Consider the following 25,323-nt stretch of genomic DNA (forward strand, 5'->3'; position numbering starts at 1 on the left):
TCCTTCCCCTCTACTCAGCACTGGTGAGGCAACATCTGGAATGCTGTGTCCAGTTCTGTGCTCTCCAGGACAAGAAAGACATGGACATACTGGAGAGAGTCCAACAAAGAGCCACAAAGATGATGAAGCGACTGGAGCATCTGTCATAGGAGAAGAAGCTGAGAGAGCTGTGAGTGGTCAGCCTGGAGAAGAGAAGGCTCAGGAGGGATCTTATTCAATGTGTATAAATACCTGATGGGAGAGTGTAAAGAAGACAGGTGCAGACTCTTCTCAGTGGTGCCCAGTGATAGGGTGAGAGGCAATGGCCACAAACTGAAACACAGGAAATTCCACTTGGGTGCAGGAAAACACTGTTTTCCTGTGAGGGTGGCTGAGCACTGGTACAGGTTGCCCAGAGAGATTGTGGAGTCTCCATCCTTGACTGGCCATGCTCCTGGGCAATGTGCTGTAGCTGACCCTGCTTGAGCTGGGGGGTTGAACCAGATGATCTCCAGCAGCCTTCCAGCTCCAGCTATTCTCTGATTCCATGATTCTATGAGCAAGAAAGAGTGGTTCCAAAAAGTAGGATGAGTTTTGCGCTATCTCTCAACATATTCTCCAAGCCTGGGGACTCTGCAGTATTGCCCAGCAAACGACCAAATTTCAAGTGGAGTAGCCTCCCCAAGACATGCAGTCACAAGAGTGTGCTGGGAGTGTTTTGGTTTTTGTTTTTTTTTTTTAATGTAGGGCTTCCAAATGGAAGAAAGAATAGAGATTAAGAAAGATGACAGAAGGATTTTCTCAATTCCATGGGTTCAGAGTAGGAAGAATATGAAGGACATAAAAGAAGGGAGATGGACATTCACTATTTTCCATCTTCTTGCCACAGGCAACAAAAGGAAATGGAAGGTATCATAGCCCAAAACAGAGCTGCAGGAATAGCAGAAATCTCAGAAATCCAATCTGGAATGCAGGAGGCACACAAACAGCCACAGGGACTGATATATTCTACAAGAGAAGGCACCTTCCTACTGAAACAGGAAGTATTTTGTCTCTCAGGCATTGACTGAGGATTGTTCTGCCTAGATTTTTCATAAACTGTAACCACAGTTCAGGGACAGAAAGGGTAAAAAAAAAAAAAACTCATCAGAATTCAGCAAGAAAATTTGGTTACTTCAGACAATTTTTCTAGACATGTCCAGGATCTGCCAAGGGTCTTTGAAGAACTTGAGGACAGTCTCTTATGTGCATTACCACATAATCCTGTGAGGCAAGAAAGAGAATGTCAAATAAATTATTAAAGTTTTTTTGGACAACCTCTGAAGGAAGTGGCATCCTCTACAGAAGGTCTTGAAAGGATTAAAGGCATTGTCTGCAGCTGGTATCAATGTATTTGTTACCGAACCAGCACAAGAAAAAACATCTGTATCCTGTTCACCCTGAGATCCTCAACACAATTAACAAAGATGACCTGGTCAACGTGACATGCCATGACTGCTCTGACCTGAATGGCTCTTCTGTAAGAGAGGGTTTACCCAGGCACAGCTTCTGGAAAATATGGAATGGAAGAAATAGGGTGAGAACAAGTCTGAAATTACAGCTCAGACAGAAACGGCACGTGAAACCAAAATGCCGTAACCCATGACTGTTTGTGATCGGTCAGACATGCCTCTCGTGACAAGAATCTTTTCCCACATTGCTCTGCAGTAGCTATTAATAAAATCAGAAGTTATCTTTGGGGATGAACGAACATTACTTGAAAAACAGTTAGAGGGTCACAATTTCTTAAAAAGAAATGCAGATGCCTATAGAACTGAAGATCACTGAGAAACCTAGACATTACTTGAAGTAGATGAGATGCTGAAGATGGTCACAGAGATTATAATTATGAGTATCATAAATATTGAGTAGGACTTGGAAACTGCTGGTAATAACAAAGCATCTAAAATAAGTGGTTTCAGCTCTGATCAATACTGAGTATTAAAGAGGAGAGGGATGCAGACCAATAAGAAAAAAAAATATATATATATATATATATCCACAATATCTCAGCTACAGAAGAGTCCAAGCACCAGTCAGACACAAGCCAAGTGTTCCTCAGGTGGTTGGAAATGTGACTTTCCAGTTTCTTTTGAGTCAGCAGAGAGGAGACTGGTATACAGTACCAGCCAGAGACCTTGTTTCTTTATTCCATGCTAACCAGCATTTGACATTTTCTACACCATATCTTCAGTTTCTTCAGACAAGGTGTGAGATCATTCAGTAAGAGAAGAGGTCTATGTACCAGACATCCAATCTCAGCTTACTGGCATTTGACTGGGAACAACAAAGGAGTACTGACTAGCATCCCACATCCAAGAAGGGAGCCCAGTCAAAGGCAATCTTCAGAGCTCTCCAACAAAGTGATAGGGGGGCTCAGGGTATGTTTGAAAAAATCATCTGATTGAACATGTGCCTGTAACACTTTCTCCAAGACAAAAGGGACATTTAAAGATAATGCAAAAAGAATAATAATTTTTAAGATCTAGAAGCTTCATTCTGGCAGACCTGTGTTTAAGAAGGCTGAAAGTAGTATTTATTTTGTCCAATTCACCGACTGGAAGAAAATGAACGACCACAGTAGCAAGAACTTAAAAAGAAGCTCATGACCAGACTGAAACTAAGCAGAAGACAGGACGTAGTGGCTGCCCAGTGCAGAAACTCCATCTCATGACCATGGGATGTGAGAAGGGGCTGTTGGCTGTGGAGACCTCTTCTGAGTCACCTGCCTTCACTGTGATGTTGTAGGTTGCATGCACGGCCCAGGGTCGCTATGAGCCAGAAGAAGCTCAGTTTGCACATGATGCACATGCATGCCTGTCATGGGATTCTGAAGACAAATACTAAGAGCCACCTTATTTCTGTGCCTGGTGATGCTATTGATGCTACTGAGTACTGCTGAAAAGCTGTGGGCTATCAGCCGGACACATCCACACTCCTAAAAGGATGCTGACAAATTGCGCATCATGCAAAGAAAAACTATAAGAGGGAATGGAAGATGTGAACTATAATCAGAAGAGTAGCAAAGGGGAGCAGGAGGAAAAATCTCCCCAAACTTCCTTTATAAAGGTTGCTAAAAAGCCTCAGACACATCCAAGACCTGCCAGATGTTGCTGCTGCCCAGGAATAAAGCTGTAGGTCTGTGGTGGCATCATGAGCAGATGGCAATGGCTGGGAGGAGCCCAAAGAGGTGTGGGAGGAAAGGAAAGGAGAGTCCTAGCTGCCAAAATGTCTTGCCTTGGTTCTGCTCACAGTAAAAGACTTGACTCAGTCTTCGAGTTTATCAAAGAGAACTTTAAATAACTTGCTTGCTTGTGATCTACAAGTACACATAAACTGAAGTATCTTCTAATATCAGATGGTAAGATTCAGTGGAAGGAAATGGGAATGCAGACTTATAAAATTGGGAGCAGAGAGGATCTGCCACTGGAATAGCTCACCAAGTGTCTTATATATTTTGCTGACATTTGAAATCTGTTGTCAAAATTGTATCTTTTTAAAGGAGTAGTCCTGTTCAGGCATGGTGAGATGCAGAAACCATTTGGTGCAATCCTGTGGCCTGTGTCATGAAGGGGTTAGACAAGGTTCTCCTTCTGGCTTTACAGTGCATCAATACACTTGAAATTCTTGAAACAAAGAAAAGGAAAAGTCTGGACTGAAAGGGTTGTATTAAGTCCAGCAGTCAAACCCAGGAAATGGTATCTCAATTCACTTGCTCAAGCTGTGCTGAGGTGCGCAGAGGAGGTAGGAGACCATGAGAAAAGGCTGGTCTTGTCAGAAAAGCCTATGGCTATGAACCAAGTGAGAGAGTTTTACATCTAGCTTTGCCACAAACTCCCAAAGCCATGCTGCTCGCGCCTCTTACGTCAGCAGCCGCCCAGAGGCAGCTGACGCAGTCTCGGCTTTATGTTTCAGGAGCAGCTGGAGACCTGCCTTTCAGCACAGAAGCACTGGGTTCCTACAACTGCTCTTGCCTTTAGAAGGAATCAGACTGAGGAACTGCCAGCCTAACCAGGTGGGTCACCCAAAGCAGCAAAAAACATCTCAGAAATGCAGATTATAATTTTCTATTTCATTTCCTACCTATGGTGGAAATTCCTCCCTGGAAGGGGAGCTGTGAGGCTAAACTCATTAACAAGGGAGGGTGTAAAGAGGATGGGGCCAGACTCTTCTCAGCGATGCCCAGCAACAGGACGAGAGGCAACGGGCACAAACTGAAACACAGGAAGGTCTATCTGAACGTGAGGAAAATCTTCTTTACTGTGAGGATGACTGAGCACTGGAACAGGTTGCCCAGAGAGGTTGTGGAGTCTCCTTCCTTGGAGATATTCAAACGGCATCTGGACAGGGTCCTGGGCAACATGCTCTAGGTGACTCTGCTTGAGCAGGGTGGTTGGGCTAGATGATCTCCAGAGGTTCCTTCCAACCCCAACCATTCTGTGATTCTGTGATTCTGTGAAGTACAGATGCTATTGCACTAAATGCATTGCAAAAGCTCAGGAGATCATTGTTAATTACATATTCAGTGCAGGGTTGTAATGGTGTGCATTAAATATGGCATGGGGTCCCACTTCAGGTAATGGGGATGAAACAGATTAAATGTTTACCTCTGTCCTGTGGACTAAGGAATGCAATTCAGGAATACTTCAACCAATATGTCATCATCTCAGGTACCTCTGTACCACACAGGAACAGAGTGAAGACAGCCTTAATGTAACATTTCCTAAAATACATGTATTTGAATTTTACTAAATTCTCACTATAATCAATGGAAAGAGACTGGCTACTTTCACAACCCAAACTCTGCACGCTTTATGATAGAGCTCTGGTTCTGGTACAGTGGAAGCACATGTCTTTAGCAAAAGCAACTGGTAGCCAAGTGCAAGACTAAACTCAGTTCCTAGCTCAGTGTCCCCCACAGAAGTGAAAAACAGCATGGCAAAATGTTGGGGAGGAAACAGTGGGCAGCTAGGTAAGATACCAAAGATGACAAATGTCTGTGATGGCTGAGGAGATGGCATATCAGTGCCAAGATACTGGAGAGGTCTTCATCAATAACATCTTAATTCCTCCTAAAAGGACTTGGCTCAGCCCCTGCAATCCAGCGTTTTACTGCAGTGTGCACAGTAAAAGGTGTCCAGAAAAGGAGGACGCTGATATGTCTGTTAATCAAGTGAAGAATCATCTACAAAGAAAAGGCATGGATTTGTCTTCCAGTTGAAAAGCTATAAATAGCCTTGCATACTCTCTTATCAGATTGGTTCGACTGCAGGGATAATCTCCTGGAGAAAGCAATGGAAGCCCTGTTATGTTGGATATTTATAACTAGATGAAAGCCTAGAAATACACAGTTGTGTCAGTCTTGCTATCGTGCCGGGAGATAGGGTATGTGGAATCCAATTAGTCTCTTCAGTTTAATGTAAGGTCAAGAGTGGCTTAGTTTTCCCAGATTCACAAAAACAAAATCTGACTTCTTTGAGGGGCTGATGCTGCTTGACCAGCCATAGAAGCTGAAGTAAGGGCACAGTAAGATAGTCCCCCAAAGTGTCGTGATGGTCCCACATCACTAGAGACGTGCTGCTTCTCTGGGTAAGCAAGACACGTTCTGCACCGGTAATGGCAAAGAGGTCAGCTGTGCCACAACTAGAGTAGGCAGAGCATGGGAAACACAACTCTGATGAACTGATCTAACACAAGCAGTACCTTTTAATCTCCAAATCTCCTGGCCTGGTCCCAGTGTCCCCTGATAGTCTGCTTAATGGATCATAACCGTGACCCTAGCCCCTGAAGTTCACTGAACTATCTTTGCCAGATTATCTACAGAGCATCAGAACCTGCTAGAGTTAATACCAGTGGATTCCCCAGAGCTTTGGCCTGCCATGGCCTCTACTCTGAATTGGGTTTATATAGGTCAGGACAGCTGCTAGAGGCATGAGAGCCTGACTTCCCAACAGTGGCCACCTAAAGGGAGCAAGACAGGCCAGGGGATGGCGAGCAGAATAAGGGAAGAATATCTCCTGGGAACTGGTGCGCATATCTGTATTGCACATGGACTTGTTTGTGGACGGCTATGTGATGAATTTTGTCCTGGGCTGTGAACATATACAAGGGTCTCCTGTGCAGAGGGAGGGAACTGTCTAACTTATAGAGCAGGCTGGGTTTTGTGATGCAGGAAGCAGTACTTGGGTACCCTGGCCCTGTGAGAGCCACTGCTGAGGGCAGTGTCCCTGACCTTGCTAGGGTCTGTTCATCCCCATGCCATCCCCTAGGGAAAACAATGAACATCCCAGGAAGGAGAACATCCCAAGGAGGAGTGGCATGGCAGGCCCTACAAAACTCCAAACCGATGCTCCCTCTAACGGCTAGCCAAGAGCCCCACACCCCAAATATGGCATGGGGCCATGAACTCAACAGAATTAACTGCCATAACAGGGGAAGTCCTGGACAATGGAGTCCCACAGTCAGTGGCAGCCCAGCCCAACAGTGAGTTGCCTGCTTGAAGCACAGGGACTAAAGGCAGCCCTCTCTGGCCTCCATCTCCCACTGCAGATCCCCCAGATCCTCTGCTCTCTCTCCTCTTTCACCTTTCAGCCCTGCTGGTCCCTCATCTTCTCTGTATTGTCTGATGTCCTCCTCTCTTCTAGTCCTATTGTCACCAGTGCCCCTGCTATATCCTTCAACATGCCCTTCAAGCCTCTCTTGCACCTGGCTGGTGCTTGAAGGCCCCAGTACAGATGCTGAGAAAGTCCAGAACCATAGCCCTGCTCCAGGAACCCCACGGAGCCTCTCCACACTGCTTTTCCCAGCTGACAGGCTGGTACTTTAGTGAAGAAAGTGGTCTGTATGACACTCCCAAACAGGAGGGTGCCTCATATTGCAAGAGCATCAGATGGATTTCGGAGCCCTGCCCGATCTGGCACCACTCTGCCTTGCTCCAGCAGCTGCAGCATAGTGAGTTTCAGCATTACCCCAGGAATTAGTCAGAAAAGAAGCGAGAGATGTTCTGCTAGACCTTCAACGCCATACATTACCTCAGCCTCCATGTATTCCTTAATAGGGGGACCCAGAAGGTTTTCAGGTCGCTAGACCATCTGAGCACACTCTCAACAATTTTCTCACTATGTACAACCCTGTCCCAAGTCAAGGATGTCCTCCAGGAGTAGGAGGAGAATTCAGAAAGACCCTTTGCACCTCCTCTTTCTCCATCCCAGAGGTTCCTTTGGCCTTGCCAGCTCCATTGTAACCTCTTCTCAGTACAAGAGCACAGAAGGCAGAAGATACAGGAAAGTAGATGTTATATGCACAGCCAGAGACAAGTCTGAGGAAGCAACTTAAGCTGGCCGGAGAAGATAGCTTGGGGAAGTGGCTGGTTAAGGGTAGTCAGGCAGGCAGCACATAGGCAGCACAAGGAGCAGAACTGGAATTGAAGCTGTGCCAGGGACAGGGAAAAGCCAGCTCTCCTGCAGTGAGATTGCAGAAACACCTCTACTAGGGTGCTCAGGTAAAGGTGGACCTGACCAGGAGGCAATCTGAAGGGCCCAGCTGAAGGTAGGGCATGGTGTTCTGGGGTTTGCCACCACCACGCCTCTCTGATTCTCCACTCCATGCATTTCCTCACCACAGTTTGTGATACTAAACCTGTTCTCCCTCTCTGCTTCCTGGGAGACTCCCACAGCTCCAAAATCCACCACAGCACAGAGGGTTACATCACACCCCAACTGCCCCTATATCCCTGCCCTCTGCTCTGCCCCAGGGGCCAGGAACCCATGGGACCACCTGACTGCAGAACACAAGCTTTCCATCAGCCTGGACTACAACACCCTCTGCAAGCATGCGTGCTGCCATCACAGAGCAGTCTTTTCGCCTCTCCCTCTATGTTGTGCCAAACCCAGTTGCTTCCTTGATGCTTCCCACTCCCTCCTCTCCTGTTTCTCTCCAGACTTCCTCACGCTCACCCATCTCTCTCCTCCCTGCCTCATCCTGGCTAGTCTCTGGCCTTGAGCTTTACCTCTCCTCCAGCCTCCCTGCCCCACCAGACCATAAGTGGCAAGCCTGCCCTGCCCCAGCTCCTTGCCCCATCTCACCCCACACCAGGGGAGGTGCAGCTTTGAGGCTGAAGAGCCTCGTATGCGGGGTCCTGGGAAGGGGGCAGACATGTGTGCTGCTAGCTCCTACCGTTCTCAGGGTGCTCCATTTCCCCGATGCTGCCGTCAGGTGTGGTGCGTTCATAGTGATCCTCAGGCAGGGCTAGAGGCCCAATGCGGGGCCCTGACGATGACTTGCTGCTTGGGGTCTCTGACTCCTCCAGCCCGCTGTCATAATAACTATGCTGGGAGGGATCCTGCAGGTCTTGGGCCTGGCTGGCTGCAGAGAACGTCACTCGGCGATGAGGTAACTGGGAAAGAAAAAAGCCAGTGCATCAGCCACCCAGTAGATGAAGATAAGTGGTGGTCATCGGACCCAACCTCTAAACAGAGGCAGAACGCTCCCTCCCAGCACTCTCAGAACCACATGGGGTCCAACATCAGCCCTCGCCATCCCTAAAGCATGCCTGACAGACACAGCTCCGGGCTCCATCCCAGCTCACACCATCCCATGCTAGGAGCAAACACCGAACAGCCCCCACTCACCCTTGACCCAACAGCTCCCTCTGACTACATTACCTCTCATGTTTCATTCTCCTGACCAACCTCCTCTTCCATCTCACAGCCACCCCTTGACAGACACCATCTCCCACCTCAGGACCCTTGAGACACAGGGTCCAGAAAGGTCACCCATTAGCATTGTGTCTTGAATCACAGACTGACCCTCAGCCTGAACACCATCCTTTGTCTGGGGTCACCACCGCAGGGACACAGCTTTGCACTCAGACTCAGTTCGCACCATTTGTGCTCCTGAAGACCCCCGCCCTCACTGACTTCACTTCTTCTGAGAAGGTCTCTGATGGGATCATCTCTCAGCTCAGAGCTTCCAGTGACATCATTCCTCGCCTTGCCAGCCTCTGACCTGGCATCATCTCTCATCCTAAGAGAATCTCCATCAAGGGTCAGGATCATTTCTTTTGTCTGCTTCTTAGACATTTCAAAGCCCTACTCCATGCTTTCTCTCCCCAGCTTTGCCTCATGCTTGGGAGGAGCTCCCTGTAAACAGCCATTAAGCTACATCATTATCCTCATTCAAATCCTTCCATAAAATTCTTATATGTCATGATTACTGAGGAACTGAAAAGTGTAACACAAGTTTGGAGGGCAAAGTCAGGATAATCAGAGCACAGAATGACACATAACCACCAAGGGAGAGAAAGGGACAAGAAATCATCCTATAAGCATAATAGAAAATTCAAGGAAGGAGCTATCTAATGGGGATCTGAAGGTGATGGGGAGAGAGAGGAACCAATGCACTGAAAGATGGCATGATCTAGGCTGAAGTGTTGAATGCCTTTTTTTGCTGCAGTCTTTACTAAGATTGAGTGGCAATCAGGCATCCTACACAGCTAGTACCAATGAGGAAGGGGAAGAAATTCAGACTAACAGAGGGAAGGAATACACAGGGAGTATTTAGATGAGCTAGCTGCTTTTAGGTTGGTTGGACATGATTAAATTCACCCCAGGTGCTTGGAGACCTGATTTAAGCAGCTTCAGAGCTGTTAGGGTTTCTTTTTTTTCTCTCCTTTCTTTTTCTTAAAAAAAAAAAAAAAGATTTTATAAAGGATGAGGGAGGCTCAAGAAAACTGGGAGAGCACTAAAATAGTGCCTGTCTTTAAAGATGAGAAAAAAAGAAGAGCTGGAGAATTATAAAACAGTTAGCTTAATTTCAGTTCCTGGAAAAATACTGAAACAGATAAAAGATCTCTTTGTAAGTACCTATGAGATAACAAGGAAATGAGTAACAGCTACTGTAGCTTTGTCACAAACAAACACGTCAAGCCATTGAACTTCTTTTGAAAAGACATCAGGCCTTGTGGATGGAGGAGGAGCTGTAAATGTTATATCTTGGCTTTAGAAAGTTTTTTGACACTATTTTGTGCAATATTCTCATAAGTAAGGCGGGAAAACAGTTTAAGCACAGCACAGTACTTCAGTGCTTAGGCAATATAGTGCAATCCACTGCAGGGTGGATGCAAAGCATTTAGAAAGCTGTATTCAGGAAGTTATTTCTAAAGACAGGTCTTTCAGCTGGCAGGATGTATCAAATGAAATTCTTCAGGTTGCGTCCTGAGTCCATTCCTAGCCTGTATTTTCATTAACTGCTTAGATGACAGATGTGGAATATATCTGTCACATTTGCACACTTGGGAAAAATAATCACTGCATAAACAGCAGGCTAGCTGAAGGATTGAGGGTTACAACAGATCATGGGATGACTATCTGTCAACAATGTCAAACTATTACAAAAAATGCATCTATGTTGGGATGCATAAACAGGAGCTTTGTTTTTAAGTCACACAGTGATCTGTCTCCTCTGCTAGGCTTCAGTGAGGCTTTAGATGAAGTGTTGTGCCCAGTCTGAGACACTGCACTTCAAGAACATGTAGACTGGTTAAGAGGAGAGAAACAAGAATAGTTAGAGGTCTAGAAATCATGATAAACAGGGAAAGATTGAAGAAACTGTTTTGAGGAAAAGCGGGCTAAGGGGGACAATGGTAACAGTCTTTAAACTTATACAAGCCTTCTGTAAAGACAAAAGCAATGGACTGCTGGTATACCCCATGGATAGACAAAAATGGCCTTAACCTGCAACAAGGAAGATCTAAGTTAGTCACTACAGAAAAAATATAATGGTAAGTTTAGAGAAGTATGCTAGATTGCCAAAGCAGATGGTGCAATCTTTTTCATGAAGGGATAGACAAATACCTCTTAGGAGGTAGTCATATATAGCTCAGGAATAGTTTAGGACAAATTAATCTTGCCTGAGGCAGGAGAATTGCATACAGACCTCACAAGGTCATCTCCCAGACCATTTTCTAGACTGTGCAGCTCTGTAAGGCCTAGAAAACACTTCACTGTTCTGATGTCATTGCCCAACATGCTAGACAATGCCGACCCACAGCTTCCTCCTACACTCTGTCTGAACTGCTTCCCTCCATCATCTCAGCTCATCTTTAGCTCAAACCCTCTGCCTTCACTCTGTGCTTGTAAAGCCCAAAACCAATGGCTAGGGCTCCATAGGGTGCCTGCAATTGTACAAACAAACAGCCTCAGAAACCCAACTTGTAACAGCTACTCTCCCTCCCCTGAGGGGTTTCCTTCCCAACAGCATCACTTTTACTTAAAAGAACACCAATTTTAAATGTCAGATCTTGCCTGGCAGCCGTTGTAAGGATTCTGCTCTTCACTGCAGAGCAAAGGCAATCCACACTCACCCCTGCTCCCCTCTGACCCCTCCATGGCGGCATGACACTGACAGAGGTTAGTGCCCCCCCCCCAACAGTTTCCCCTGTGTCATGACAAATACACTTCAAAAATAACAGTAGCTTGTGTTTGGCTGAAGCTCTCCATCCAGAGAGACTTGTTTTGGAGTCACCAAGAGACAGTGAGTGCATTTGTCTGGCTCTGAGTTACAGAAAATTGGGTTTTGTTTGACTTTCTCTGTTAGGTTAAAGAGCCTTTCAGCAAACAGTGTTTTCTATACAAGAAGCTGCTTATACATTGTAATCAAGGTACCTCTCAATCTTCTTTTTGAGAAGTTAAACAAACTGAGTTCCTTAAGTCTCAACCTACAAGGCAGTTTCTTGAGCCAGCAGATCAGTTCTGTGACTCTCATCTTTCCTTGCTCCAATTTTTCTCCCTTCCTTGTCCAAAGTAATCCACAGAATCATGAGCAGAATTCCTGGAGCCATCTCACTAGGGCTTTCTGCAGAGTCTTACTTGTACTCCTAACTCTCACATTTATTCATCTGAGGACTGCATTAGCCCTTTGGCCGGACCACCACAAGAGCTCATGCTGAGCTACTCATCTAGTGTGACCCTTAAATCCATTTTATAGTTAGTGCTTTCCAGGATATAAAGCAGCATTCCTTATTTCTAGGTGTACAGCTTTGCATTTGGCTGTGTTAAAATGCACTTTGTTTAAATGGGCCCAGTTTACCAAGCAATCTGGATTGCTCTGCATGATTGCTCTATCCTCATCATGATCTCCCACTTCACCAATCTCTGTGTCAGCTGCAAATTTTATCAGCAGTAATTTTATATTTACTTCCAGATCATTGATTACAATGTTGAATGGCAGCAGGCACAGTACTGCTGCTGAAGAGCTCCTCTAGGAGAAACTTGTTCCATGAGGATTCCCAATCAACAACTGCTTTTCTTTTTTAAGCTGTCAATAAACCAGCTCTTCATCTATCTAGTAATGCCTTACTTATAATGTATAGTGTTAATAATAATAAACTGAATTATCAACTCAGCATCTTTATGAAACTCTAAGTTGATCAGCTGCACACTGTAATCTTACAAGAACCTAAAACCAGTTCTGATGCTTCAGACTTGTGGGTATGTTTAGCACAGATCCTGTTCCTCACAGTAGCCAAGATCAGATGCCTGAGGAAAGGTTTAGGAGCATGAGCTGCCATATAATGACACTGCCCAGTATCCTTTTCCATCCAGCTGTGTTGACTGGATTCAATTCTATTCTCGTCATTTTGTTTTCTGCCATAGCTATTAACCCTGTTGTTCCCAGGGGATGGCAAGAACAAGGTGCAGTTGCACATAGCACCCTACTCGCTCGTTCAGCTGGCACCATTACATCAGTACTCTCCTGCTCCTCTGGGCCCTTCCCAGGACCCCCAGGCCCATTAACACCCCAGGACCAGAGAGTTTCTACTTTAGATCTTTGAAGACCATTTGGTGCAAGTTATCTGACTTGATTATTTCAAATATCCCTATTCAAGGAGATTATTTCTAATGTCGTTGTAGTTACCAATGCATTGGCAGGTACTGCATCCTACACTGTTCTGTCTCAAACCTAATTACTAGAACTGCTTATTGAATACTTTTGCATTTTCTGCATAATTAACAATTTTGCCATCTTCATTTGGAAATGATAATTATTGGATTCCACATCTTCCTAGTACATTTTTTAAGTACTCTTTATTGTGCTTAGCCTGTCAGAATTGATTTTCCCCTGATGTTTTTGTGTTTCCTTGTCAATTTTCTACATCTCATAACTACTCATTTCTACCGATGGCTGTATGCTCCCTCCTTCTTTCCATGTTTTTTTCTTGTATTTACTGATTTTCCAATTCTAACTGGTCTTTCCATTTTGCCACTGCAAAAGGGATCTGGGGCAAAGTTGTCTATTGTCGAAGCTGGGAATCATGGCCCTTTGACAAACCATTTTTAAGTACTCCCTAGTGATCATTCTCATGCTCCTGATGGGAGAACGTGCATGTGCCAGCCCGTACAGCTGCAGAGGAAACTGAACCACACTCTGCTTTTTGTTGGGGTGACGGACACTGGTTGCTGCCTCAGGCAGTGGCTAAAGTTCTGATGAAGAGTTTCTTCTCCTGGTAAATCCTGACAGTTTCTGTTGTGCAGCAGCTCAGTTTTTTTCCTGAAAAAGGAATTACCCCCAGCTCCTTATGTTTAATGAACACTGTTCTCTGTGAAGTGGTCTCACACTTTTTTGAGTCCATATCTACTTTTGGCCTCCACAGCCAAAAGTAGGAATGAATTCCCTACGTGGGGAATATATCATGTGGAAAAGCATTTCCTTTCGGTTTTACATGTGCTGCCTAGTAATTTCCTTGAACTTCTCCTACCTGCAGGGTTATCAGAAAATATGAGTGATTGCTCCGTGCTCTATTCCTTTCCAGTTTCACAGTCCCTGCCAAGGGCTCCTTTGTCCTGACATCCTCCATCTTGGGATGCCCCATGAAGCGACGCCATCTGCTATCCCTCTTGCACCTCTCAGGCACCCTCTCAGCTCAGAGGTTTCATAGCACCTTCTCTCTCTTTGGACAGCCCTGGCTTTGCTCTCTGAAAGGATGGAGCCAAAGATGTCCCCTGTCCTTGCCCCGAGGGGAACGCCGCCTGGACCACAGCCTGCCCTGTGACATGCTGGAGCAACAGCTCTCAGCCTCCTGCCAGGCAGTGAGGGGCTGCACCATCAGTTTCTCCCATTCAGATGAGTTCTCACTGAAAAAAAAAAAAAAAAAAAAAAAACCCTTCCATTCCTTACAGTCTAGGAAAATGGGTCTGACAATGGCAAAATGGCACCCTGTTGCTTGGCAATCCTCTCCCGGGGAATGTGGAGACAATTCGCGTGCGGGACCTGCTGCATTGAGGAGGGAGATACACATCATGGCTTGAGCTGAACTCACAGCCCACATCCGCCAAAAGGGGACATCCCTCTCTCCTCAGCCCCTCTCTGTCCCCTGCCACGCCTGACCTTCAGTCACACGTCTCCAGCACACATCTGGGCCCATGCTGAGCCGACTCTTCTCATTAAATCAGGGGAAAAGAAATACAGACAAAATAGGAGCAGGGAACGGATGGGAGGATACTGTCACACCCTGAACATGTGACTTCACCTCCTCATGCAGAGCCTTGCATATGCTCCAGCATGGACAGCACAGGCTGAGCTGCATAAGACCTTTGGGGTGGAGATATGGTCCCATTTGATAGATGGGAAACTGTGCTGTTCATAAAGGAAAACTTAAAATAAGCTCCAGGCACCCTGCAAGCAGGGACCGTGTAGAACAACAGCACCCATAGGGATGAGCTACCCTGCTTCCCCAAAGCCTGGATTAATTCTGAAGCAGTTACGGCAGTAGAAATGTCAAAATTATTAACTATCTCAGTGCTGATCTGAAAGCAGGATCCACAGCTAATGTGCTTATCTGGCAGCCCCTAATTGCTCCTGTGCCTCCCCACATGCCAGAAACCTCAACGGCCTTTTAGCCAGCTGCCAAAGGAGCTTGCTTCCCCAACAGCTCCCACAATGCAGCAACTCACAGGGCTGAAAGTGAAAGGCAATGTCAGACCCAATGCCCAGAATATAAAAATAACCGACAAGGGAGCCATTGTAGCACATGATTTAGTCAACTTCAGATGAATTCATGAACCCCTCTCTTTTAAAACCAACCTGGAGCATTGCAACATCCCTTGTTACTGAAAAAAAAGAAGATAAAAAGCCCCAAACTACACAGATCCAACTTTTCATATATAGAAGCTTTGCTGCACATGGGAATTATTTTACTTGTTAGTGTCATGTCTGGAGAGGAACACAGCTCCTGTGCAATGCAATGCAGGCTTCAGAGCAAGCAGCTGAGGGGAATCTTATCCCCAGCGGAAACCAGAGTGAGCATCTAGGAAGGCAGGACCAGAATTGCCCGAAACTGTCCAGGGTAATGCTCTAACTCTAGGAAACCAGATACAGGCTCAGTTCATGGCCATAAGTAATTGACCGTTTTACAGCTCATCTGAGCAGCAGTATCCCCAGCAGCACATGCTTCTGCTACCATTTTGGTGTGAGGACAGAACCAGCATGGATAGCCCTTCCCATTGATTCCTGTGTTATCTCTCAACAGCACACTATGTAGCAGCTGCATAGGCTTTTGGAGAAGAATCCTGCCATGAGCATCACCACTCCTCCTGCAGCACTGCGCACCCACCCTCACACCCAGGGCTGTGGTGTCCACATGTAACATGAAGAATTCACAATGATATGTGGTACCAGACAGAGCAGCACGATTAGGAAGGGTGTTTGCATGTGAGCAGCAAAGGCATATGCTGTCTTGGCTTGGTCTTACCCTCCTGGCACCTACAAGAACCCTCTGCTTCTCAAGAATTGCACTTCTCCCTCCTGTGCCCCTCTGATCCTCTTCATCATCTGCAGATCCTAGCTGCCCCAAATATTCCTCCCCACCCTGCCACCAGCATCTCCAGTCCCAGTTTTTTCTTAGGGACAAGACTAACTATCACATCGCAAAGTGAACCCCGGACCAAGCCAGAGCTGCTGCAGTTCCCTGCAGTACTGGATTGCTCTATTTCAGCATTACACAAAGGAATTGAGGAAAGAGATGGTGCAGAGCAAGGTAACCAGTCCCTGGGGCTCTGCCTGCTCAGTGGCAAAGGAGGGAACAAGACAACCAGGCATAACAACTACCTACCTGCAGCAGACCCATGCTCCAGCCAGCACAAACGACTCAGAGGAAGGTATAAGGACCCTTCTGTAAGCAAAGGTATGGTCCACACATCCTTGTAAGATCCCTCTTGCTTTCAAAAAATTGTTTAGCCCCTCCCCAAATTTTGTCATTGAAAGTGATGTCTCAAAATGAGCACTGACAATGTGGCCTGGGCTAACAGACCTTAAAGCCCAGTTTTCTGATCTACCAGTCTGGCTTCCTCCAGGGCTCAGGTCAGCCAATTTGCAAGGGTTGCCTCTATCACAGCTACTGTGGTTGCACAAGGCACATTAGCAGCAGGGCTGCCAGTTCTGGCCCATCTCATGTTCCTGAGATCTTGTTTGATGGCTGTGCCCTGCTTGCCAGGTCCTTGCATACATCCCTTCCAGGACTCTAAAGGGAGAGTTGTTCCCCAAAACTCTTTAGCTATTTCATTGTCAACAAATGAAACTACAGGAGGAATCCATAGTTGAAGGAAAGACACCAAGGAATCCATGTGGATAACACTTCTAGAAACCAGGTATTATTAGAAAAGCAGCTACTAACTCTTCAGAGTGACTACTCATGTGGGCTTCACTTCTGACAATTAGCAAGCGCTGACCTTGCAGTCAGAAGAGAGGTGTTACAAGTCCTGTTGAAATAATGACAGCAGAATAGCCGTCCTAAAATGGACATCAGTTCCTGAGGCAATATTTAATGAATGTCTGGGTGAAAATGTGGTCTGACTCCACACAGGTGCCCTAAAGCCTCCTGAAATTTGCATGCTGCTCAAAGAAGCCGCCAAAGCCTGGTGCCAGCCTGCCTGGTCAGATTGAATTTATCTAACTTGTAGCAAAATCTAATGCAATTAGAAACCCATTTAGACAGTCTCAGGATGGAGACTGCCTAACCTCTCAGCCTATCAGAGCTCTAAGCCCATCAAGGATGTTCAAATTGGCTTTTCTTTGGTTGAAGTGAAGACTGGAAAGGAAAATATGGAAATGAATCATCTGAATGGTGACTTGTAAAATCTAAAGGGGTCATAATCTTTATGGAATAATTGGAATGACCGTGGTGTCCTGAAATGTCTATCACCTTCAAGCTGCTAATAGAGCCATTTCTGTAGATAGTTGCTATAGAGCAGAAATTGCTCAGGACACAGGAAGAGGTCTCATAATCACATTGAAACCATATGATGATCCTGGGGAGAAAAAGGTTCCAGGACTGGGAGAAATGCTTGAATAAAGCCCACAAGGAATCTAACAGCTGTAGAGTGGGAAAATAATGTTGGGCAAATAATGAGCTAATCTGGCTGCCAGTTGCACCCAGTAGAGCTGACAGACTATTGAATATTCTGGAGAGAGCAGGGGGTCTCAAGCAGTAGACTCAGGCCTCTTAAACAGAGATAACCAGGAATGTTTCAACAGAAGGCTTTGCATGGAAAAAATGTCAATTTTTTTGAAATCAGATCTTTCATCAAGTGAATGTCGTGTTTCAAAACTGGGGAGAATATCTTAGTTGACATGTAAAAATGAAAAAGTGATGTTCTTGCAAAGCTAATTTTCACTTCAAAATTCAAGACAAATACTCATTATGAAGTTTAATTAAAAACATCAAAGTTAGAATGGTGCCTTCAGAAATTCTTAGAAATATAATATATATACATACATACATATACATACGTACATAGATACAGAGCGAGTGAGAGAGAGAGACTGATTTCAGGCAAAACAGAAAAAAAAAAAAGATTGTAAATTCTTGCTTGTTTGTTTTTAAATGTAAAATTTTCCCCTGATGGGGAAATGTTTTGTAACCAATTCTATTTCAAAAGGGAAGAGGCAGAAGTTCTTTCTGCTCTGTTAAAGAACAGTGTCTGTTCCATAAGGCTATGCACCTATATAGTCTAGATATCAGCAGAGTTCACTTCAGTGGAAAGCAACCAACCTGCACCTAATGTGAACCATGATGATTCTAGGTAAGACAAGAGATCTTGCTTTCATTTGGAGAAGTCAAATAAGTAAGCCAAGTAACATTGTTAGGTTTGTAAAGTCCACTGATATTGCCTGCACTGATCTGGCACTGGCATTCCTCCTAGCACAGGACCCCTGGTATGCATGAGCTGAGGAGATACTTTGGCTCAGGATCTACATACATGGTGATGAAGGATCAGATGAACTCTGGCTTGGGCCATAATTTGATTGAGAAGGCCATGGAAATCTGTGCCTCATGGCAGAACAAGGAGTGTATATTTGCCAAGAGGTTGGTCTTCCTTTCTCTCACTCCAAATGACGAGACTGGGGACCAGCTAACTGCTCTTCAGGTTTCAGTAGGTGAAGTGCTGGGGGCAAAGAAGCGTAAGGGGAGGTCCAGGGTCTAGGGTGTCTGGGAAGTGGGGAGGCAGAAGCAATGGAGACTGTAGGGTTAAGCAGTGAGGGTTTCAGGGCAGGAAGGTGAAGGAGCATCAGGACCCTGCAGGGAATGCAGAAACACAGGGAGATCTGGGACAGGAAGGAGACTGCACCTGACTGCACCTGAAGAGTGTGGACTGAAGGGTCTGATGAAGGGAATCACCCTCCCCTTGTGCTCTGTGCTCCAGGTTACATGCTGCTCCCGAATCTGCCTGACAGATGGGTCAGGGCCCTGACCAGTTCTCTGCAATACTTCCCGGGACAGCCAAGCTGCCCTGGTCCCCAGTAGATGCATGGTTGGCCTGAGCACTTATTTCACGGTTGCCGGCTTGGTGTGGCCCAGAAGCAGGTCTCCGCCTAATCTTGTAAAGCGGATCCCATTCTGTCATATCGCACCCACCCATCCCAGTGTAATGGACCATTACCCCTCTGTACAATGACATGAAAAATCCCCTTCCCTGCCCAGTATGATCTGTCCATGAGGAACAGCCTTCATAGTTTGGAGTATAGCTGTCACTATGCCCTCTCAACATCTTGAAAAACCGCCAGTGTTCCTGCCTACCCTTTTCAGTATGGGCAGCACCAACATTCACCGAGTACACTGTGGTAAAACCAGGATGAGTGCAAGAAGAATCAAGTGTCATGTCCCTCCCAGAACATCTTGCCATATGTCTCCAGGGCCTGTGGGACCACCTGGGCAGGCACACCCCTGCCAGGAGCCCGTGATGCTCTTTCTGCATCATCTCTGCTGCATCCCAGAAAGAAGAGCTGCCCAAGAGAGATACCACAAAGCCCCATGAATGAGTCCAGGACACAAGCACTATGTGAGAGATGGAGGTGTTGTTTGACAAGGCTGGAGCCTAGCCCATTAAAAGCAATAAAATTTTGAAGCAAGTCATTGAAGAGGGAAGAAATTGGCACAGTGGAAGGTACAAAGCCTATTGCAATGTTGTCTCCAACCTGACTGGTAAGAATAGCATGGAGACTCTCACAAGAGCCTTCAAGAACAACAGTCTGTCAGCTGTGTGAACACCTCTTGTGAAATGCGTATGCCTCATCCAATGTCAGGATCTCTCAGGATGAATCTCTAGTGGGCTACTAATTCTGTTGCCAAGATCTGCTGCTCTACATTTAATCCCTTACCCAGTTTTCAAATCCTGCATAAGTTGTCAAGTCCTGGGCCAGACCCTGCAGATCCTGACTGAAAGAAAATTCCCTGGGCAGTAGCAGAGGTTCCCGAGTTCTGCTCTCTGGGCAAGAGACATCCTGCTAGTCTATAAAAAACTTTGATTTACTTGAAATGCTCTGAAAAAGCATCCCAAGCTCCTCCAGTCACTCCCAGTGCCTTGAATCAATGTCACAGCACCCTAAAAGGTCTTGCCCAGCCTGAATATTAAATAAGGTCTCTTCAGACATCTGAAATACTGACTTTGGTTTCTACTGGGCTTGAGTGCCTTTGATGAAGAAACAGAAAGACTAACTGATTAGTGTAAGAGGAACATCAGACTTCAAACTGGCAAGACATTAAGAGCAGGATCTCAGCCATGAATTTAGACAAGAAGTTTCCTGCCACAACAGGTACACTGATATACACCAGACTCTTCCAGGCAGCAGCTTTGCAGATGCTCAAGAGCACTAGGGATTTTGGAGCATGTGAAAACCAGGCCATGTGGGAACTAAATAGCTCCAGGCTTTCAAGTTGCTTGGGCCTTTAGAGATGTCTCCTAGGAGTTGAATCAGGGCACTCTTCTCACATTTCTTTTCTGTGTTTCTATGCAGCAGGATCAATCCCAAGGGAAAGGTGGTAATTTGTTGTCCTTCCAAAATGATGACTCTAAAGACGGCTTTGAAGAATCCTGCCAAGATCAGCAACTGCCCAATCCTACTGTGTTTAGATGGTAGACCAGGAGGTGGGCATTTTGTGAAGAGGTGCCCAGCAGGATGCTTTCTTCTTGGGGCAGGGGCATCTTTATGCATATTTGCCCTGGATCCACAAGGAATGGTTGTGACTCGCACAACTGACTGCCAAAGTGGATGTAAATTATGAGATAACATACATGCTTTTTCTTGCCCTTTTAACAGGTTGCTGCCACAAATCTACTCCCTATCCACTACTTCCTGTGAACATTTGAGGGACTGTAGCAGTAAGTAGCTCTTGCTGTGGGAAACTATCAGTGCAAAACAGCTAAGAAGCATTTTTAATGAATCTTGAAGAGTTTTCTTTCTGTTCCTTTGTGTGACCTCCTCTTCCTCAGGTACTCTCTTCCACAAAGTTGAGTCTAGAATCCCAATAAAAAAAAGATACCTGTACTCTTGTTGGGAATTGGGAACAGGTCCTCAAGTGTGAAAAAAATCAGAAAAAAATCTCCAGAAAATCAGAGAGAAAACAAGGTCGAAGGGAGACTTACTCGGGGGGGGGGGGGGGGGGGGGGCTGGATGAGTCTGACTTGCAGGTGACTCTGGCTCCCAGGGGTAAAACTTAGATTCAGCTTCTTTCAGATTGGACTGATGGACATCCCAGCTAGAGCCAGAGGTAACAAGAGCAGGATCAAGGTGCCAGAGGTGGCCTGTGCCCCTGCGACTGGTCTTCTCCTCACCTATGCAGGGAAGTCAGACCTTGTAGCACAAAGGAAGCAGAAGGTTCTTGACTTCTCAGGATTTTTTCCTCTTTAATGGCCAATAGCATGAACCCCATTTGAGCTCAGCTCTGCTCTGCCTTAGTGGGATGAAAGCAGAGCTGAAGTTTGGTGCAGAGGGCTGGGAACCTCTATCTGAACAGGTCATTTACTCAGCTAAGCAGAGTGTGTGCTTATTGGAGCACTAAAGAAGCAGGAGATTGTGAGAAGAGTCCTTTTTGGAGTCATCTCCATCAACCAGCTTGGCTGTGCAACTTGCAGAGCAGTATGTAGGCTCATGGCTTTCCCATGGAGACAGGCTATGCCCAGGGATTAATGGGCAGGTGCTTTCACACAACAGGAATGTGTGAGAATGGAGGGTGGATAGGGAGGAAGGTGCTTTGGGCTTGGCATAGGGATCAGGTCCAGATGCCGATTTCAAAAGAACATGAGGTTAAAGGGATTTGGTAGGGTGTTGCAGGGGCTGAGAAGCATCTTAGACACTGCAAGATGATAGTCTCAGCACTGAATGTCCAAGACACACGAATGATGAACAAGAGCTCCTGCTCTTTGTGATCTACCTTAGCACAGCCCCAAGGAGCCTCATGCAGTTAAGCCATGTGCACAGCTGCACGGCTCTTGCACACAATTCACACCACGGGTCCCAGGTTGGGGCCTGCCAACTGAGGGAGGTGGACCACAGGCCTGATAAGCTAGAGAGCAGCTCTGGGGACTCCAGCACACAGCATTCACCTCCTTGCTGCTGCCCCATGTGCTCTCTAGGCTGTCTTCTTCATCCTGAGCTGACCCAGTTCCCAGGGACAGAGCTGCCATGTGTCCCTTTGCTCCAGGCTCCCCTATTCTCCCCCAGAATACCCCACCCCATCCTGCCTTACAGCATGCTGCCTTCTCATTACCCCAGACTCCACCCCATCCTGTCCCAGAACATCCTGGCTCTGTCCTCACCCAGGAGGACCCCACCCTCCACCCTCTTCTGCTCCATTCCTTCTCCTGCTGCATCCCACCCCAGAGTGGCATGGGCTCCAGACACCACTCTCTGCCCTTCACCCCATTTGCAGGCTCCTTGCTATCTGTCTTTCCACCCCTGCATATGGATGACAAAGAGCCCAGGGACACGCCCTGGCAGAGAGCAGAGTCGCAGAATTGGGTTTTGCCCCGGGATCTGGGTGACTGATTAACCAGGCTGCAGGGCTGGGCCCCGTTCCAGGCTGGTTTGTGAGCGCAGAGAACAGCACTGCAGCTGAGAGCCTGGCCGAGCGGGCAGAGCAGTGCTGGGAATATCAATCAGCGTACCTTGGACCAGGCGACTGCCCGCACAGCCAGCGCTTTCATAGCACAGAGAATCCACAGCTCGGCTGCCGGAGCCAGCCCAGGGAGTCAGCCCTGTGCTGCAGAGGTCTCAGCATCCCTCTGTAGAGGGGGCAGCAGGCAGGCAGGCATGTTGGGGCCTGTGTGTGCTTCCGGGAGAGAGTGATGGGGAGGGGAAAGAGCAGGGAAGGGGAAAGGCCATTCATTGTCCAAGCAGAGCAAGAGGAAAGGGGAGAGATCAGATCAGGAGAGAGGGATAGAAGAAAGTAGATACAATTCTGAAAGGAAAGAGGGAAGGTTGGGGAAAAAAAGAAGCCCTCCAGATCCAAGCTAGGGAAGCCCCTATTCACCACAGACCAACACTGGCTCCCAGGGCAACAGGGAGGGAAGAGTCTGGAGGTCTGAGAAGCAAGGAGAGGCAGGGAGGTATGGGCCAGCACTTGTCTCAACAAGGTGGTAAGGAGGACCTCTCCAGAGCTGAAGGGCTCAGGGAGCTGCAAGGCATCCAGGCAGCCCCATGCAGGGTGGGCAGGCTGGGCAAACCTTCCAAGGGAGCAGAGGACAAGGTCCCAAGTGCTAGTGGGGGCAGGCACTGTCAGGTAGGAGAGACCTGATGCTCTCCTTGATGGACAGAGACAGCTAGTGCTGTTGCATGCAGACATCCTGCTTACAGAAGAGTCATCACATGTCTAAGGCCATAGGCTATGTACACCCCACTGTCACCTCTCCATGCCATACAGTCTGCATATAATCCTGTGTCACCTCTTTCTCTGGTACCGGTTTTGCACACCACATACCACTCCCTCTTGCAGTCCAAGCTGTGTACACCCCGGTGCCTCCTCTCACTGCTGTCCAGGTTGTACATATCCCACTGCCACCTCACAGAGCTTCTACCTATCCCTGTGGGTACCGCATCCCGCAGGAGATACAGGCTCCATACCCCTCACATAGACCACCTACCCTGACTTACACTCTGTACACATGCTGCTGTCATCCCCTGTCATGTACACTGTGCACACCTCTGTCTCACCACTCTATGGAGTACAGGCTATGTACACCCACATTGTCACCTCCCACACAGAGTACAGGCTGAGTACACCCTGCTGTCACCTCCCCCTGCAGCACAGTCTCTCCACACCCATGCTGTCTCAGGTTCCACAAGTCAGGCTCTACCACAGGGCTTCCCCCCAGCTGTGGCCTAAGCTCTTTCTTTTGAGGTCCCAAATGCCTTCCAGTACTCTCCCAGGCACAAGCACCCCAGCGCCCTCCCTTCCATAAACCCAAGGCCCTCCCAACACAGACAGTATTGCCAGGAGCCACTGCATGTTCCTGCCTTGTTTGTAGGGCTTTTGGCTGCTTCACCACTTCCCCAGTGGCCATGATAGTGTCTGACCTGCTCCTCACCCCCTCCTGCACTTCCCTAGCTCCTTCTAGCTCCCTGCTGACACTCAGTCCTGCTCCACATTCACAGGAGTTTTGCAGATCCCAGTTACTCTTCCCAGCACATCTGAGAACCAGCCCCATAGTCTTAAGGGCCTTACAGGCACATTCCCTCAGCTGGTCACTGCATGCTAATGCCAAATCTGAACCAGCTGTAATTGATCTGGATATTAGAGAGTAAGAGGTGAGTTGCAGTGTCTGGGAGCTGCTCCCAAAACAGTGTCTTTCTGAAACAGGGGAAAACAGAGCAGGTCCCCCCATGAACCCTCAGCTTCACCTGCAGCTCATTGCTGGATCCATTTATCAGCTCATTCCACATGAATGACCTTGAAAAAATCCACTGACCCAGGACAGTAGGAGACTTTCCCAGACATCTGACAATACCTAAGCCTGCAATTTATGGGCACTCTAAGCTAAATTCTAAAATAAGACAATTTCATTTCTGTCCATTACAGTTACAACATTCCTCTTATCCCTCCTATAGAGAGTAATTAATATTGCACTGTGCTCGTGAGCCTGCAGGCAGATCCAAGTGCCTCTGCTCAGCTCACTGTAGCACACTGAAGTTACCACCACTCAAGCCAGCTTCTCAGATGGTGTGGGAGCTGTAATGAGTCTGAGCAGTGCTGGATTTATGCAGCGAGGAAAGGATGTAGGGTAGCCCCCCCCAGTACAAAAAAGTCTTAAAGCATAGAGCCTGGGAAAAGTGTAGAACAGAGGGAGACACTCCCTGCTCCAGTGTCTGAGAGGTTGTGTTCTCACTCCAGGTTCTTCAAAGAGGTGCTGAGGACAAGGAAGAAAGGGAAATTTCTTTCAGAAAGTTCCCAGAGGGAAGCAGATAGTAATGCTGAGCCAGGCCCCCAGACTGCCCAGCCCAGCCCTGCAGGAACTAGTTATTTAGGTGGTTGCTGGTGTCTCCTTTTCTCTTTTGTAGCCATCATTCCTCCCCGCAGGCCCCAACCCAGCCTGCCTAGGAGGCCCAGACACTTCCTGGACAGTTCATGATAAAAACTTATGCTGTTAGCAAAACAAACTAGAAAGCTGTGAGAGCCAACACTGGCACAGGACTGAAACCACCAAAGCCAGAATCACTGGTTTCTCCAGATGATCTAATCTCTCCAAGTACCAGATCTCTTCTTTTCCAGAAGTCTGGTGCAGCCGGTTGGAGCCCTTGGGAAACAGGTGAATCTGGTGTGACTGGCACAGGGATTTCTGCCCCAGTTTGAAACAAGAATCCTGAGAAGGAGGAGGGGGCATCTGGGAAGGAAAAGCCTGAGATCTGCCCCATGCTGCACTGCTGGAAGGAGGGGTGGTGTAGGATATCCCCACCCAGGCTGTTTGGGGACTGGGAGTCGGGTGCTATGCTGCATTTGCCTACCAGGAATTCTCTCCAACCTCTTTGGAGACAAGA

At 47.1% G+C, this 25,323-nt stretch overlaps 1 protein-coding gene across 1 annotated transcript in view; it reads right to left on the reverse strand.

The window, feature by feature from the left end:
• The window catches only part of PCDH1 (protocadherin 1), a 59,026-nt gene that overhangs the window by 20,076 nt on the left and 13,627 nt on the right, over positions 1-25,323 (reverse strand). The window contains exon 4 of the mRNA XM_067304918.1: positions 8,194-8,413. Within this exon, the coding sequence (XP_067161019.1) occupies positions 8,194-8,413 (220 nt within the window). The remainder of the gene's footprint in view (positions 1-8,193; positions 8,414-25,323) is intronic.

This window comes from Apteryx mantelli, chromosome 14 (assembly GCF_036417845.1).
Source record: "Apteryx mantelli isolate bAptMan1 chromosome 14, bAptMan1.hap1, whole genome shotgun sequence".
NCBI classification, from domain to species: Eukaryota; Metazoa; Chordata; class Aves; order Apterygiformes; family Apterygidae; genus Apteryx; species Apteryx mantelli.